An 18,063-nucleotide genomic window follows, 5' to 3' on the forward strand; every position below is an offset into this window, starting at 1 on the left:
CTCCTTAATGCCTTAAGCTGAGAAATGAGTTACAGTAACCTTACAAATTTAAGAGTAGTAGTGCATTGAATTTTGATCTCACATTACAGGATTTTTTCTTTATTTTCACACTGAAAATTTTCTTCTTGTGTGTAAATTTAGTTGGATTAAATTTTATGATTTGTGCAGAAATAATACAGGTAGTAGAAATGATTTAAAATTTCTTTCCACGTTTAAAAACAGATTGTCAAAATCAACATCTGATATTAAATATTTCACGGGGTGACTTTCCAAGCATCTTCCTTGCTAACATTTTATGACAGTCATTTTATTTGGGGAATTAAAATCAAATATTTTTTAGTAGTGATTGTTTCAGAAAGAGAACTTTTCTAGGTTCTCTTAGGAATTGACTTTAATACCATGCCACCTAGTGGTGTTTTTGATTGGAAAGCACCTTGTGTCTGTTTTGTTACGTGGAAGGAAATGTTTTAGAGCAAATTTTTGTGAAATAAATCTTTTCTTCTTCTTCACTTCATTATAAAATTGGACATTTGTTGCTGCAAAAAAGTAATGAAATTCTTAAATTTCTATGATGCTAACAGCACCAGAGCATGTGTTTTCCGCTTGCTTCCCTCCTTCCCATCCTCGAGTTGGGGGTTCCGAATATGTGGTCTTATTTTGCTGTTAGCCAGCATTTGCTCCATGTAATTGCAAGCCTTCTGTGGGGGATTAACAGCCAAGGCTGATCGGAGACAGCCAGCACCCCAACTCCCAATGTCCATCTTGGTGCTCCTGCCCTGTGGTGGGCTGTGATGTTAACAGGAGGGATCGGCATCCTGGACTTTATAGGGATTTTTTAGGAGATAAAATCCTGATGGTCTTCACATTTGTGCTGTTGGGAAAAAAATAAAAACCATTGCTCTGTTTTCCAATTTAGGCTATTAAAGCATGTTTACATATTGGGCAGAGTTTAAGTGGGGCCAGTGGTTAAAACTGTGGCCTCTCTGGAAATGGGTAACTAAGACACAGTGCGATGCTGATGCATCTCTGCACACCCCATTTGGCCCTAATAAGGACATGGTTACAGATACTTGCAATATTGAAAACGAGTGTGACCAACGTTTATGGTGATGCTTTAGGTGCTGATTCAGTAGAGTTCTGTGATTTGACTTAGTTTTTAAAATACTGTATGCTTAGTACATAGCCAGCTATACTTATCTTAGGAATACCCTGTTCAGAGAAATCATAGTGCTCTTTTTTATTGTGGTTAAAGGAGATTTATTTTCCCATCAGGGAGCTTTATTGCAATATGAATCTCTTAATCTGCCTAAACATTTTATTTCTTTTATTTCTTTATTAAGTTGAGGATAATTTGCAACACGGATTGACAGTTTTCTGGGGACACAGATAATAATACTCTGATAATTTTAAATATGGTTAGAAGTCACCAATTTTATAACATTTCATTTTCTAAAGAAAATCCCTGAATAGAAGTTTGTTTGTGAATCATGGGTATATATACGGGTACTATGTTTTGAGTGGTGTCAGGTTTAGTAGTTAATATAGACAACTTTGAGGTGTATTTCATACTTCAAAATACAAATGTAAAACAAAGCCAGACATAAGCGTTCTCAATTCTATTATGTGTCCATATTCTTCTCTATAAACACTCATTACTTTAAAGCATTATCACTAGTAAATGTTTGTCATTTTCTTCTTTCTCTTCCAGTTGGCCCTTGGCAATGTGATAAGTGCTTTGGGCGACAAGAGCAAGAGGGCCACCCACGTGCCCTACAGGGACTCCAAGCTGACTAGACTGCTGCAGGATTCCCTCGGAGGCAACAGGTATGCGGAAGGAATCAGTCCCTGTATCCCTGAACTGCACTTATCCCTTATCTTTAAAGTAGGTTTGTAAAGCGATCTGTAAGAACTGTTTTTTATTACAAAGCAAACGAACAGGTTAAGGAACTAATAATTATTAAGTACCGAAAATGTGGGAGTCCTTTTCTGTGTGGTTATTTCGCGTAATCCCTTGAGTTCTCATTCCTATTTCATAGATAAGGAAATTGAAATCCAGAGAGGTCATGTGATTCATTCAAAGTCACTTGCTTTATAAATGAAGTTCATGCCACCTGCTCTCTCTACAGTATCATAGATTTTGCTCTTAAGCGCTTGGCACATAGCAGATGCTTAATAAAATTTTGTTGAAAAATAGATGCTGTCATCTAAGTCATTATAAAGTGATTTTTGTATATTTGATACCTGTTTACAAAGTCTCCTAAAAGTTAAATATTTTTTTACATGTGGGAAAACTCTTTTTTACATTTCCATTGAATGAAATGCAGGGTGTTTGCTAGTGACAGCTTGGCAGTATCAATGATACTCCTCTTTTTCCATACTTTGTATCATTATGATAATGTTTCAACAGTTAAACACATTCTTTTGGTAATGCATTCCTCTTTATGAAGTCAACATGTTGGCTTTACAAGTGGAAATACTTTTGGCATTTAAATTCAATCATAGCACAATTCAACAAGCTATAGACGACCACAGGGAATCTGTTTTACAGTGTTTTCAGTGGTCTCCTATCATGTGTATTGAAAAGATCATTAGATGTTGTAAAATGATCTAGTAATTAAACTTGCAAACTTTATTTTTGTATAACTACTGTACAAATATTTTGATAATATTAAATCTATTTAGATTTGAAATTGTACAGATTTAAAATAAAGTTTTGTTTCATTGAATTCAACAATACCTTTTTTATATTTCTGCCTTTTATGTAATGTTGACATTGTCTTAACTCGTGTCCCTTCTAACATATCCTACGTATGCGTGCAATAGTGCTTCGTTGTTGCACGTTTCTTACTTCTGTTCTATATTTTCACTCTGACTTTCTGTGTCAGTCTGGATCTTATTATAAGAGGACAAAAATTGTTTTTTTTTAAGTCAAATATTAATTTTTCAAGTTTGCTGAATTATAGTCCTTTCCTATATTTATTTCTTAACTCTGTAAGTAGAGATGATAAACATCCCCCCCTTACAAATTTCAATACTTTTGAATATTTCTGAAAGTTTGCTTGCTCTGTGAGCAGTCTGAGATGTTTGTGCTGTGGGTCTTGAATTCCTCTGAAGTTTTAGGTAGGCTACAGCAACACGGGTGTTTCCTACCGGTTTCGTTACTGGGAGGTAATCTCAGAGAAAACCTCTTCTAATCCCATCCATAGTCATAGCCTCAATTCTTGCTTAGAATTTTAAGATTGAATTCCAAGTTCAAAAGCCCTATACTTCATGTAAGCCTTGGAGAACAAGATGCCTTCATTTTGTGAAGGTTGTACAAATTATGGAAATGAGCTGTATTTACTTATGTGCGTAATTTAGTGAATTTCATTTTTTTAACCAAGCTGGCTTTCATAAAAGTATAATGTTTAATATAACATTATAACAAGTTTATAGCAAAAATTCTGAGAAACACAGAAAAATATAAGGCATGAATAAAAGTTATATTTTTATTACCTACAAGTAACCACTGCTTACATTGTGATGTATTTCCTCCCTAATGCATATTGATATATAACATATGTTTAAATGATATGGTTTCCTTTAAAAGAGAATTGTGTTTGTATATAAACAGCTTTAATGTTTTCTTTGAATTTTTCAAAACTGCAAATTTATGAAATTTGTATCTTTTGGGTTTTATTAAATATATCACCTTTTCTCTGCACAATAGATCTTAGCTCCTTTCATTCCTGACTTTCACCATTCTTCTTAAGCGTTTGATTCCAGCGCTTCTCAAAATATTTCTGAAGGGCAAGTTCTCCCCCCTCCCATGTCAGACGGGTTAATATTGTACAGGACTAAGTTCAGCTTGCCCCACCTGTGACTTGCCATGTAGGGTCACAGACACTTGAACTGGTCTGCATTCTGTTCAGTGAGATGAGTTAATAGACGACAACAAGCTCAAATGTTGTAAAAGTCTGAAATGCTTATTATTCTTAATTTCTGTACTTTCTGTGAACTGGTAGCAAATAATTTGCAGACCGGCACTGGACTGGGGAGTCTACCTTGAGTAATCCTGATCTCTGATCAGTGTCCATCATCTTCACTCTCACTTAGTTACTTTATTTTCTTCAGCAAAAGAGAGCAAGAGATGCATAAATTAACTTTCTGACCTCTAATAAATAAATATTATTTATTACACCATTCACACATCAGATAATTATTAGTGACCTAATTAGTATCTTCCAAATACTGTGTATATGAAGCATTCCGATGAATAAAACCTGGTGATCTTCTCTAGGACTTTACAGTCTGAGAGTTGGGGTCTATAAAATTTCAGTATAATAATAAAATCAACAAAAAAAGAGGTATGTGAGGCGGGGTGAGGAAGCAGAGAGAAAGAGAAAGAGTGCAGCCACACTGAGGGTTGGATTCTTGGACCAGATGATACTTGAGTTGAATCTTGAATAATAGTAAGAATATGTATAAGGATGAACAAGAGTTGATAAAGGGAAAAAGTGGGTGGAATGGGACCTCTGAGTGCTGTTGAGATTGTTGGGGGGAGGCAGGAGTGGAAGCAGAAGCCTAGGAGGCTGTAGAGTAGAATTAATAGGTGTGAATTTCCTACCAGGGTGGGTAAATTGCCTTCTTTATTGTGGCTCCTATACATTCTTCAGTTAGTCTGTAAGCGTCTGTTAGAATCTCCGTATCTATTTCATTGACGTACCGAATAGCTGGGACATGCTAAGCATTTCACTATCCTATTCTTCGGTTGATAAAGCAATACATCCTTACCATAAAGTAATTGTATGTTTATACAGTTGCATATTGTAAAACATAGGGATATACTAAATATTCTTTTTCGTTCACATGATAGGATTTTGTGTAAAATTCTTTGCTGACATAAAAAGTCAGGATACAAGTGATTAAATAAAAAGAAGAAAAATTTAAATACTGAAATATATTAAGTAGATAATGAAAGAAATTAGTTTTGAATTTTGATTTGTTATAGGTGGATTAAATTTGATAATTATTCTGTGTGCATTGCTTTAAAGATTTTTTTGCAAAGAGGTGAGAAATAAATATATGTACTTGTACTTTCTCAACATATCATCATATGGGTCAGAGAAGGATCATATACATGCATTTTTCCCAGTTTTATCTAAGTCAGTAAAATCTTTTTCCTTTAGACAGTCTAAAGCATGGGGGCTTTTAAGTTTCCTTTTGTTTTTAAGTTAGTAGTATCAGTCTTTTGGTATCTTGAAGATACTATTTAGAGGACAGAATATAAAAATGGGTATTTCAGTGTTTCGTCTGCTTTGAATCTGTAAACGTAATTATTCTTTGTAACTTTCAGCCAAACAATCATGATAGCGTGTGTCAGCCCTTCAGACAGAGATTTCATGGAAACTTTAAATACTCTGAAATATGCCAACCGAGCTAGAAATATCAAGAACAAGGTGATGGTCAATCAGGACAGAGCTAGTCAGCAAATCAATGCACTCCGGAGTGAGGTCACACGACTTCAGAGGGAGCTCATGGAGTACAAAACAGTGAGTTAAAGGGTTGGACTTTGCATTTTGGGATACACTACGTGAGCATGCGGTGCTTTTTTGTGCTGGTTTGCGCATATGTGTGGAGTCTCCTTTTATTAAAGTGTTTTTCTTCCTTTGGGGATGAAATTCTCTAGTTTTTCTCGTGGGTAGCCTTTAATAATGTTCAGTCTATCACCTGACCAACCTCGTTTCAAAAGCCTTCCTCCTACCCAGTCAGTTTCTTCAGTGACAAATACAGCGCAGGTGGATGTAGGTAGAGGGGAAAGGGTCTCTTTTTCTTGAGGCTGTTAGGACAAAAGGGCTCTTGGTTGTAGAAGTGCCTAGTCTTGTAGTGTCCTTAGGTCTCCTCAATCAATAGGGAAATATTTACCTCTTCTAGGGTAAAAGAATAATTGACGAGGAGGGTGTGGAAAGCATCAATGACATGTTTCATGAGAATGCTATGCTACAGACTGAAAATAATAACCTGCGTGTAAGAATTAAAGCCATGCAGGAGACGGTTGATGCACTGAGGACCAGAATCACACAGCTCGTCAGCGATCAGGCTAACCAAGTCCTCACCAGAGCAGGTACGTGTATTGGGTGGGATGAGACGGAGTAATTCCCAGACGGCAAGACAGCGTTCCTTGCGTTCATTAATTACCTGGAATATTTGAAGTAGAAATGTCAGTCTGTGTATATACAATCTGTGATTTCTGAGTTAAACGCTTGATTTGTAAGTAATACGTTCTTCCAGAAACAAAATGTGCCCTTTGTATTATCTTAAATATGCTCATGTGATTAAGGGTAAGACATTTGCTGAATGAATTGTGTTTTAAAGCATTATTGTATTGTTTCCATAACCTTGTTTTTTTTCTCCCATTCTATTTTGTTGAAGTTTTAGTTTAAAGGAAAGTCTTAACTTCATACTTTATCTTGCAGGTGAAGGGAATGAAGAGATTAGTAATATGATCCACAGTTATATCAAAGAAATCGAAGATCTCAGGTACAGTTCGTGTTCTGTAACATATAAGGCACATTTTGGGTTTTACAGTGAAGTAATATTGCCATGTGTTGGGTTTACTGTTTAATAACTGCTCTTGGTGATATTTCAGCCCTTTGGTCAGGTTAAGTTTAGGGGAATAGGTCCTTGCCTTTCCCAGAATGTCCTATGTCCTCTCTCTTGCCGTATCATCCTCCCGCAACTGTCGTTCCTGCCTCTCCTTGGAAGCTTGCCTGACCCGACATTCAGGACAGGCATGACTGTGGCTGAAGCGACCTTCGGTGCCTCCCTCCTTGTCCCAGCCCCATCGCTGGGCATGGTCAGCAACAATAAGTCACCTCTGATTTTTCTAATCTCCCATTCCTCCTGCTTCCTTCTACCTCTCAGCCGTTCTTTATGTGTGAGTCGTTGCATCCCTACCCGTTTGCCCGCCTCTCTGGTGTACAGAGGCTCATCCGTCATTCATTGCACACAACGCACTATAAATGCTCTCTGTATGCCGAGTGCCACGCCGTGGACGGAGCAAGTGTGCATAAACAAGGCGCTCGTAACCTAGGTGGGGGTGACTTACATAAATAGTCACCTGGCATATATGGAATGACAGGAATTAGTAAAAGGAGCGCCCACACGTGGTGCCAGAGTGTGAGGAGGACCCTGAGCCCACACCGGGGAAGAGGGGCCAGGAGGAAGGTTAGGGACTGGCCACTGCTATAGTATTTTCAGGTTCCATGGTTTTCCCCAAAGGCTGAGCTACTTTCTCTTTAAGTAAAACTACAGGCAGCCCCGTGGGGAGCAAAGCTCGCAGCATCTCATCCCTGCTGCCCAGGCGCAGAGCAGGACCAGGGGGAAGGAGATGATTTTCAGAGGCGCCTCACGCCTCCCATCCGTATTGGTGTTCTCCTTCCGTTCGCCCTCCTCAGGCCACTCCAGAGGGTCTCAGGGATGAGAGCCGCTCTCACTCTTCCTGCCTCTGCGAGGCACGAGGGTCCCCGAAATGCTTCAGGAAGTGGAAACACAGATAAAGCTACTCAACTAACTATTATTTTTCATTCTGTGTGTCTCTCCGAGCTTTTCCCTTTCGGTGCCGACCTGGGGGACATGGGACCTGCAGTTCTGTCCTGTGCAGGTGGCGCTCCTGCCCACCTACGGCCCCGACCGGGGCCCCTGACCACCTCTCCCGGCCCTGCGGACCCCGTCGCTGCCGTCCCTTGAGACGCAGTGGGAATCTCTGTCCTGTAGCTCCAGAAGCCTCTCTGCCTGCCCCCAGCCTGCGGCTCTTTACCCCTTTGATGCCCTTGGCGCTGGTCATGTGTTAAGACTGGTTCCAAGTTCTCGTTCTTGCACTGTTTTCTCTCTTCTGCTCCGTTACTTTTTTATTTGTTTAAAGGAAGAGTAGTTGGTATACAATATTACATTGATTTCAGGTGTACAAGATAGTGATTTGATAGTTACCTACATTATTAAGTGCTCACCCCAACTAGTGTGGTTACTGACAACGTGGAAAGCTGTTATGTAACTATTAACTATATTCTTATGCTGTACTTTCATCCCCGTGACTAATTTGCAATATCATCGAGATTTTGTGCCTTTTTACCCACTTCACCTATTTCACCCACTCACCCCAAGTCCTCCCATGATAACCGTCAATCACTTCTCAGTGTGGATGAGTCTGTTGCTGGTTTTTACGAGCTCTTGAAAATGCCTTTATTGAGAAAAGATTGACCTAAGGTCAAGATCACACAATTTTATTTTTCCTTTCTTTTTTATTAAAGTATCACTAATATACAATCTTATGAAGATTTCACATGAACATCGTGGTTTCGACATTCACCCATATTATCAAGTCCCCCCCGCCCCCCACCGCCACCATTGCCGTCACTGCCCATCAGTGTAGTAAGATGCAGTAGAGGCATTACTTGTCTTCTGCGTCCTGTACTGCCTTCCCCGTGACCTACTTACAGTGTGTGTGCTAATTATAGTGCCCTTTAATCCCCTTCGCCCTCCCTCCCCACCCCCTCCCCCTCCCCTCCCCTTTGGTAGCCTAGTCCCTGCTTGGAGTCTGTGAGTCTCCTGCTGTTTTGTTCAGTTTTGCTTTGTTGTTACACTCCACAAATGAGGGAAATCATTTGGTACTTGTCTTTCTCTGCATCCTCTTCTCATTTTTTAATTGGGTTATTTGTTTTCTTGGTGTTGAGTCATATGAGTTCTTTATATATTTTGGATGTTAACCCCATATCAAATAAATCATTATGAATATTTTCTCCTGTACTGTAGGTTCCTTTTTGTTCTATTGATGGTGTCCTTTGCTGAACAGCAGCTTTCTAGTTTGATGTCGTCCCACTTGCTTATTTTTGCTTTTGTTTCCTTTGCCTGGGGAGACATGTCCAGAAAAAATCACTCATGCCTATGTTCAAGAGATTTATTGCCTGTTTTCTTTTAAGAATTTTATGATTTCATGTCTTATATTAGGTTTTTCATCCATTTCAAGTTTACCTTTGTGGGTGGTGTTAAGGAGTAATCCGGGTTCACTCTTCTGCAGGCAGCTGTCCAGTTTTCCCAACAACATTTATTGAAGAGACTGTCTTGTCCCCTTGGGAAAATCTTGCCTCGTTTGTGATATATTAATTGACCATATATGGTGTCCCATGCTGTTGATCTAAAACCGTAACCGAACAAATGGCTTGACTAGAGTTATTATTTCCTAGAAAACTGACTGAATAATTTCCATTCCTCTTAGTGGCTGGAAGCAATATTTAATATCTTCCTTCTTCAGATCTTGAGTTAAGGCCATTCTTTAAGCCATTTAGAAAATAGAAATGAGACTTAGGCTCTGAGTTCAATCAGTAATCAGATCTTTCTTGGTGTAGATTAATAGGTTGCTCAACTTTCCTAACTTTTCTTTGATGGCTCTTTAATAAGTTATGTCCCACTCCTGAGGGGTGGTCTTCTAGAATCCTAGGATTGTAATCTATAATATAAAAATAATTTACATATGGGATAAGCATAAATGAGCTTTGAATTTAAATTGGATTACCTGGACTGAGATTTAAGCTTTTATTTATTAATAAGTATGTGACCTTGGGCATGTTACTTAACATCTCTGAGCTTTAATTTGTTAATCTGTAAGAATGAGGCAATATCTGCTAGTCTGAAAGATTACTATGGGGCTCAAATAAAAAAACAGGATGTAAAAGTTCTCAAATTAAAAAGTAGTGTAAAGGTCTAACATGTTATTATTATTTAAGTCCAGATTCCCACATTCTGTTTCAATGTACTAAATTCTACTCCAATCCATATTTCTATCAAAACTTGGTGTTATAAAGGCATTTATTCACATCTCCTTAAATATAATGAAAATTTATATCAATGTTTACCAATACAATGTATATTAATGCCTCAAGAATGTTAATATTTTAAGTCTTGCTCTAATTGTAAAATATTGTCATATTTTAAATAACCTTTAATGAATTTACATGTCACATTATTGTGAAATAATGATGGTTACTATTATCCTTGTTTTATTGGGATGGTGTAAAATTCTTGTAGAAATTTTTGAAAGTACAGGAAAGTATAAAAAAATGTAAAGTCATCCATACATAGTCTCACCATTCCTGCAACTGACATTAAGATTTTGGTATATCTCATCAATAGTTTCTCAATGCATACGTTAGCCAAGTTGACATCAGGGTGAATATATTGCTTTGCTCTCTGTTCTTTGAAATACGGCAAGACATTATGAGCATTTAAAAATGTTATTAAATATTTTTCTCACATGAATTTTGAATAGCTCCATGTAGTACTATCTTGTGATTATAACTGATTTACTGACTAATCCTCTACTTTAGATAATTATATAATTTCCATCTTTTGGATAAGAATAGTTAATTTGTTACATACATTACCAGTCAGATGAGATTTCAGTTCATTATAACATTGATCCTCATAACAATTTTAGGGAAGTACATATTTTCATCTGCTTCCCAGAGGAAAGAGTGGAGGCTTTTAGAGACCAGTGCCTCAACCTCAGCGAGTGGCGGAGCTGAGATGCAGGCTTTCAGTCTGCCGTTTCCCAAGGAAAAGGGATAGTTTCCTTCCCCGCATGCCTCACTGCTTTGTCTGCTATTAAATGAAATGTGGGCAGCAGCAAATGGGTGGCTGGACGGTAATAGAGAGATGTCATCTCTACAGCCATACAGAAAGGTTCTGCTAATGTAGCATGGGGCTTTGTGGAAGCGAGCCCTGGAGGTTTCAGCTTTTATCAGCACTGGAATGTAGGAGGCATTGAAAAACCCCTAAACTTAGAATCAGGAAATAAAAGAACACAAACCCAAGCTGTTCAATTATTATATAACTGTGCCAATTAAACGGTTATTATTGACAGCTGGTTTGTTATATTCTCATTTATTCTTAACATTCTTTATTACATACCCAGGCTTTGCCTTAGGAATTGCAAATATAGAGAAGTATACGTTTTGACTTTGAGATTTTATAGTTAAGCTGAGTTTTTATACTTAGGTTGCCCTCTTGATTAAAAAAAAATGACAGCCAGAATTTTCTTTAAAATAATTTTGAAATATTTAACCTAGAAGTTTATACACGGCTATTTAACCATTTAAAAATATTGTAATTTCTGTTCTTCTCACACAACACCAGATCTATCATAAAACAATTTCATTAAGGAATGTGTAGGATGCTGGCTTGAAACATATATTCATTGATTTATGTACAATCTGTCCCTGGCTGATGTCAACAGTGTCATGAATAATTTTGGAAGATGGAGCTGACTACATCTTTTAGAGCTTAATAGTTACAGATAGTCTAGTATTCTCCTCTGAAATAATTTTGAACATATGGCAAAATGCTTTTTAATACATTTTGTATCAGGTGTTAGGTAATATTTTCTTCTTACAGCCCTGTCTGAACCACTCTTGTGCCATCCTGACCTTGAAAATCTATTATATTGAAGTGGGTAATTGTGGTCTTGATGGCTTACATCAAATCGAAGAAAAGGGACTGGCCCGGAGGACTCCCTGCATCCCCTTTAGTCTCAGGAGTCTGGGCTCTTTTGGATTTCATCACTCTGTTTCTCTGCATATTCCTGACAGTACAAACATTATTCTCCTGTCATTATTAGGGCCACTTGGGCAAACAAAGGAATGTTTTCAATTATCAAACACAGGTTTCCTTGGAAATACCATCTTTTCCCACGCCATATTCACAAGCCAGATATCTTTCAGCCAGTTAGGGGCAAGTTGTACTAACTTTTCCTTGTAGAGATTTGGAAATGCTATTATAGTGTGATGAATGAGGAGCTGAAAGAAAGGAGACCAACTGCTTGCACATTTTCCATTGAAATGATGGATTATAAAGCAGGATAACTAGTGCCTACCAGCTGAAATGCAACTAATCTAAGTACCACTGGCACTTTTGAGCACTAAGAAGGTGATTTCAGATTTATAATTACTTAATCAGGGAATTTAAAATGTGACCTAAATACTAATATTTGTGAACATATTTATTAAAAAAAAAAAACAACCCTACCTTGTAGCAATGTTGAAGTATGCTTTGGAAAACCTTTTAGCATGCAGAACAGCTCATTAAAAATGTTCCCGATTTATTCCTAGAGTAGTCAGAATTGTAGAGACAGAAACTGGAAGAGTGGTTGCTAGGGGCTGGGAGGAGGGGGAGAATGAGTTGGCGTTTACTGGGTACTGAGTTGCACATGGAGAAGATAAAGGTGTCGTGCAACTGGGTGGTGGCAGTGGCTTCCACAACACGCATGTATTTTGTGTGGCAGAACTGTACGCTTAGCAATGATTTAAGGTGGTGCATTTTGTGTTATCTATTATTTTACCACAATAAAAAAATTGTTCCCTTTTCATGTGTATTTTTTTATTTACTAGGGCAAAATTATTAGAAAGTGAAGCAGTGAATGAGAACCTTCGAAAAAACTTGACAAGAGCTGCAGCAAGGTCACCCTATTTCAGTGCATCATCAGCTTTTTCTCCTACTATACTGTCCTCGGACAAAGAGACCATTGAAATTATAGATCTAGCTAAGAAAGATTTAGAGAAGCTGAAAAGGAAAGAAAAGAAGAAGAAAAAAAGGTAGTGTTCTGAAATCACAGCTTTATGAATTTCTATTTTTCTTACATTTCAGGATGCTTTAATTTGTAATTGCAGTGGACCTACCTAATCTCCCAAATATGTGAATAAAGGAAATGCTCTTTAAATAGCTGACAATTATAATCTTATACTTTTAATGGCTTAGCTCTGCTTGCATGTAAGAAAAATAAGTTTAATTATAACAATATGGGAATTTTATTTAGATTATGACAAGGTTAAAATTACTTCTAGGAGTTACTTTACTACTTCATCATGTAACTGCTGCTTTTGCGTTCCACCCATCTTACTTTTCTGCAAAGCTTGCTCTCCCATTACAGCTCAATGTTTCCATTTTTTTCCCCATTTTCTAAGGCAGTTAAGTAGTCTCATGAATGTATTCTGATTCCTGTCTAGATTAGTTCAACTAAGGGGTAGACTAATCCGTCAGACTGTCAGTTAACGTCATTTAGTCCCTAAGTATTTGTGTTATTTCATGATTTCTCAGTCTTCCTTCAAGGAGTTATCCAGCTTTTCACCACTGCCGTAGGCTTTCTTTTCATTGCATCTTGATAATCTCCCTCTCTGACATCAAACTGGGTGCAAAGAAGAGGAGGAAAATAAAAATTTGGCCACTTGTAACATGTGAGTGGTTAAATGCTCCTAAGTTCTTTGGATGCTTATATACTGATTCTGTTGTGCGGTCAAATTACTTACTAAGAATCTATTTTGAACATGCCAGTCAAGTGAACTTCAAGCATTTTTGGCTAGATATTCAAAAAGGGGCAAAGCCATCTTATTTGTCAAATGGTTTGTTGTAGAGGGGGCACTTTGTAGAATTACCTGTGCCATTTAGTCTGTCTGCTGCTTCGCTCAATTTATTTAGAGATTTACTTAGGCAACAGGCATTTCTTCCTTCAACAGTCAGTTGACTAAGGGTTGGAGGTTTAAATGCTTCACATTAATTCTGCTGTGTGTCCTTGAGTTAAAAAGGAATGATTAAAATAATTAAAACAAGGAGTTACACATCTGTGGTTAGGAGGCATTGAAATTGCATTCTTAAGATACAGTCTTAATAGGTGTTTTTCATGGATGGCTGATTATGGTAGCATTAGGAAATATATAATGATTAGCTCTTATGCAGGGCAATTAAGGCTGAAACAGTGATCACAGAATTATTAAAACTAGTGTTACTCAATGTACTATTTGAATGAAAATGAGACTTCTGCACATGACTTACCATTTACTTGTAAAATTCAGTTCTGGAGTTGGTCACAATGTCAAATGATAGGACCTGTTTTTAAAGGTCTAGCTGGTCTGTGTTTTTGTGCATGATAAGTAAGTATAAGCAAGGCTGTATTTCTCAAGGTCATGTGTGAGCAGATCCTGCTGTTTCCTTTTGAAGTAAATTTAGAGATGTTACTATAATCATCTGTTTGGTATGAATAATGAAAAACAGGGTCAATAGAAATTTGGGCTGTTTTTGACATTTTTACAGTGATCATAATTTAGGTGCTCTAAATTAATACTTCTGATGCAGGTTAGTTTTGTTATAACGCAGGGTTGTAAGCATTTGACTTATAAACAGTACTAAAGAAAAAATAAGATTTGTCCCTGTTACTTCACTATGGAACTCCTATTTTAAGGTAAAAAAATGAAAATAAAACTGCAGTTATTTCAAAGGGAAAAATCAAGTATTTCAGTGATTATAGTAAATGTAATTATCATGGTAAAAATAATAGCAGATGTTAATACTAGGAATACCTTATTAAACAATGGGATTTAGACATAAAAATCCAAGTGAATAAAATAAGCTATTAGTTCCTAATAAAAAGTGACATGAAATTTTAAAGAATTGTGAGAAAAAAACCAAGCCAGATAAATGTAAATTTAGGGATGTTACTTAATCATCTGTGAAGAAAAATGAAAGGTAGAGAATCAGAATTGATAGAATGGGAAAAATGAATGAATGTCTTCTAAAAATTAATAACCCCTATATGATGCTTAGCAAGTGCTTCGTAGAACATTTTTACGCACATCCTCAGTATGTCTTTGTAAAACTAAAACCTGTATAGTGTGAATGTAGGAAGCACATTTTCCTGTGCCTCATAAAGTGTATTACTACAAAAGCCTTTAGAACCAGTTTACGAATTTAACTTTTACTATACCTGTAAATTTGTAGAATTTACTAAAACTTTTCTCACCGCATTCTATTCAAACCTTGCTGTAGGCTAGAAAATGAAAACCAATACTGTTTTACTCGGCCGGATAAAACATTCTGCGCCTCACCGTAACTGGCAGCTGTAGAGTCCACTAACTTTAAGTTGTATGTAATGTAAATTCCTATTTTTAAATTGTAGGTAAGCTCTCATTTTAGCCAAAGCGTTTACTGCATATTGAAACAAACCAGGAGGTCCAGAGGTGTTTGGGAGGACGGCGGCTTCCCTGACCCCACAGGCACTCCTTGGAGCCCATGGCTCCTGTCTGGGTGTATTGCATCTGGTTGAGTTGTATTACATGTCTCCTATTTGTTCTGTTTATGAGAGAGCACGCTGCAAAATTTGGGTGTTGCCTCAACCTTAATATATGGTAAGATCAGTTAAACATTGTTTGGAATCTGGGACTGATTTTTGTCTCGAGAGTGTCATGAATACAGAGCGTCCAGGTTTTCCAACTCACATATAAAATGATTTGTATCCATTTTGTAGTGTGTTCAGAGCAGCACAGAAGGGAGTAGGAAAAGGAGAAAAGGGGTAAGGTACTTTCTCTCCCTTTCGTAGGTGCAGCCAACCTTCAAGAAAAAAATCAGTTTCTGTCTTGGCCATTCCTTCGTATTCTGTCCTGTCGGCCTCCTGTCCCTGTGCTGCCTGGATTCCTCCCTTATGCAGGCAGGTCTCATGGGATTCTAGCCCAGTCCAGAGTACCCCGATTTGAGAATCATCTTTTCTCTCCCATCTCCTTAAAGTTAAACCTGGGAGCAAAACCTTCTGAATAAAGGAATGCATAATTTGTGAAAATTATTTATAACCAGTAAGCTTCCCTTTCTAGGGATGTTTTATAATTTTGAAGAGGACACATTAATCCAGATATTAAAATTTTGGCCATCATTCATAAAAAAAACAAGTAATGTAGGGAAGATTTTTTTTACTTGTTTTTGGCCGAGAGTTTTCAAAACCCCTCTTGGGTTCAGCTCTCCTAAGCTGCCTGGTTCATTTCCTCCGCACTGGTCCGCATGTTCTTGAGAAGCTCCATGTTTTTTGATTTTGTTTTGTGTTGTCTTTGGTTTTAGTGGCTGCTGGGCCTCTGATTGTAAACGGTCATAGGAAGAGTAGCAGCTGGGTTATGACCATGTCAGAAGCTGCATTTGTGTTCAAGGAGAATGCATATGTCCTGTTTTACAGGAAAGTCTCACCCTCATCTGCATCAAAATCTTTATCAAAGCTCCCACCAGTAGCTGAAATGTGAGGTTTTAAGGTTGCTCTTCTACCTTTTTGAGCTTATTTTTGGTTGAGCTGTATAATAATCCATAGGCACATAGTAGGAAAATAAGGGAGTAATAGAAAATGTGTGATATCCATAGGTAGATTGTAGGAAAATAAGGGAGCATAAGAAAGTAAGAGAATAATGGAATAGGCTCTATTGCCTAATTTTCAGTTATGTAAAAGTTAGAATGGTTGGCAAGATTTGCCATTCTCTCTCTGTCTGCTATAGAAAAAGCACTGTAATGGAACTAAATGAAATAAAAATTGAACTCCTTTAAATTACGGGGATGTGTCAGATTATTAGTTTATTTCTGCCCCTTCACTGTCTTTTTGAGCTATTGATCACAATGTCTTTTAAAGAGGCAATTGGGAAGGCATCTAAAGTTTACTTAGTTATTAGCTTATACCTTTCATATGTCTTATTATAGCTCTCTGTGTAAGGTAAAAATTCTGCCTATTGAAAATAGAAAATTTGGGCCCTTTGCCAAGGAACCATGTCCTTTGAACCATTGTAGCACATTATTATCAGACTAAGACTAGGTTAGACATAAAAAAACTTTGTATTTTTCTGGATATATGGATAAAGAAAATTTTCCATTCACACATTAATCCCCATATTTTTGGATATCTAGCTTTAAATGACTTGTATTATAGAAAAACTTTCCAAATTCATCAGACCACATTGTTTTTGTATTTAGTGGTGCCAGGTTGAAACTCCAAAACACACTGATTTTGTGGGTGATGGCTTTGCTTTCCTTTTTCTAGCCATTTTACCAGACCTTTCGATCCCTGGTAAATATCACTCTGTGGATTTTTCTTTTCTCTCAGAAAGCTTGTTAGTCTCTTCTTGTGACAACAATATAAGTTGATTATGAAAATCAATCGCAGGCCAAAACAAGTAAAAGTCACATATGACCACACATACTATAAAATCAAAATGAGAACTAGGTTGATGACATCATTTATATCTAAGACTCAGTCTCTTCTTTTTAAACTATTGATGATTCTGAAAAATATTTTCGGAATTCTGAGCAGAAATGTGCTGTATCAAGATCACTATATGCTTAATCAGAGCCTGGCGTATCTATTTTTTTGTCTACATGAGAGACATCGGTATTCAGTACATTCCATTGGGTAAAGATCCCCAATTCTGTGTATTGCATATTCTTTAAATTATATTTCAAAGGCTTTTAATACATATTTATAGTTTTTCTTATACTTCAGTGATCAAAAAGCAATCTTACTAATGGAAAGTACTACATTTCCTATTGCCACCTTTGCCTTAGATGTGTCCTTTTAAAAGTTAATTTCTAATAATGAGTACAGTGATTATGAGATACTAATTTTCAGTTAAAATTGCAGGTTGTCACTGATACCATAACAACCATTTTCATTTGACTGTAATATCATTTCATGTATAATCTTGAAATATAGTTTTTTTTTTAGATTTAGTGATGTTCACATTTAGAATATTAAACTAAAAAGCAAGTTTTCAAAGTAGTATCTTAGTATGTAGTCTTAATGGTATTTTCATATGGTGGTATAAAGGCATTACTTTTTGAAGTTCTTGTAATGATGCCAAAAATGGTCTTCTGTAAACAGGCTAAAAAGGAAGGGGGTATTACTGGAAGTGGGCTTTTTGGGGGGACCTGAGAAAATCGATCCATTTCAGATTAAAAAAGACAATGGCATCCAAACACTCCTACTACTTAACAATTTATAGAAGTTGAGACTCTATATTTTACTGCTGAATAATTTCAACTGATAGTCTATATACTCTTCTTCGTTATAAATCTGCTTATTTTTCTACTTACTTTTTATTCCTACAAAATGTATTGCCTTTTTACTGTGTATTGTCCTTTGATAATATCTTTTAATATTTATTTTAGTCTTCAAGCTCATGTATCATTTTTACCTTCTTACCACTTCCGCTTTTTACTGTCTGGTTTGTCCCTCATTGGCTT

The 18,063-nt window shown here is 36.9% G+C and overlaps 1 protein-coding gene across 9 annotated transcripts in view; it reads left to right on the top strand.

Moving 5' to 3' along the window:
- Positions 1-18,063, top strand: part of KIF21A (kinesin family member 21A) — a 131,326-nt gene that overhangs the window by 68,490 nt on the left and 44,773 nt on the right. For all 9 annotated transcript variants that reach the window (XM_073223296.1, XM_073223297.1, XM_073223302.1 and 6 more), the window contains exons 7-11: positions 1,709-1,824; positions 5,336-5,531; positions 5,914-6,103; positions 6,456-6,519; positions 12,420-12,623. In XM_073223296.1, coding sequence (XP_073079397.1) covers positions 1,709-1,824; positions 5,336-5,531; positions 5,914-6,103; positions 6,456-6,519; positions 12,420-12,623 — 770 coding nt within the window. The remainder of the gene's footprint in view (positions 1-1,708; positions 1,825-5,335; positions 5,532-5,913; positions 6,104-6,455; positions 6,520-12,419; positions 12,624-18,063) is intronic.

The sequence above is a fragment of the Manis javanica genome, chromosome 15 (genome assembly GCF_040802235.1).
Source record: "Manis javanica isolate MJ-LG chromosome 15, MJ_LKY, whole genome shotgun sequence".
NCBI classification, from domain to species: Eukaryota; Metazoa; Chordata; class Mammalia; order Pholidota; family Manidae; genus Manis; species Manis javanica.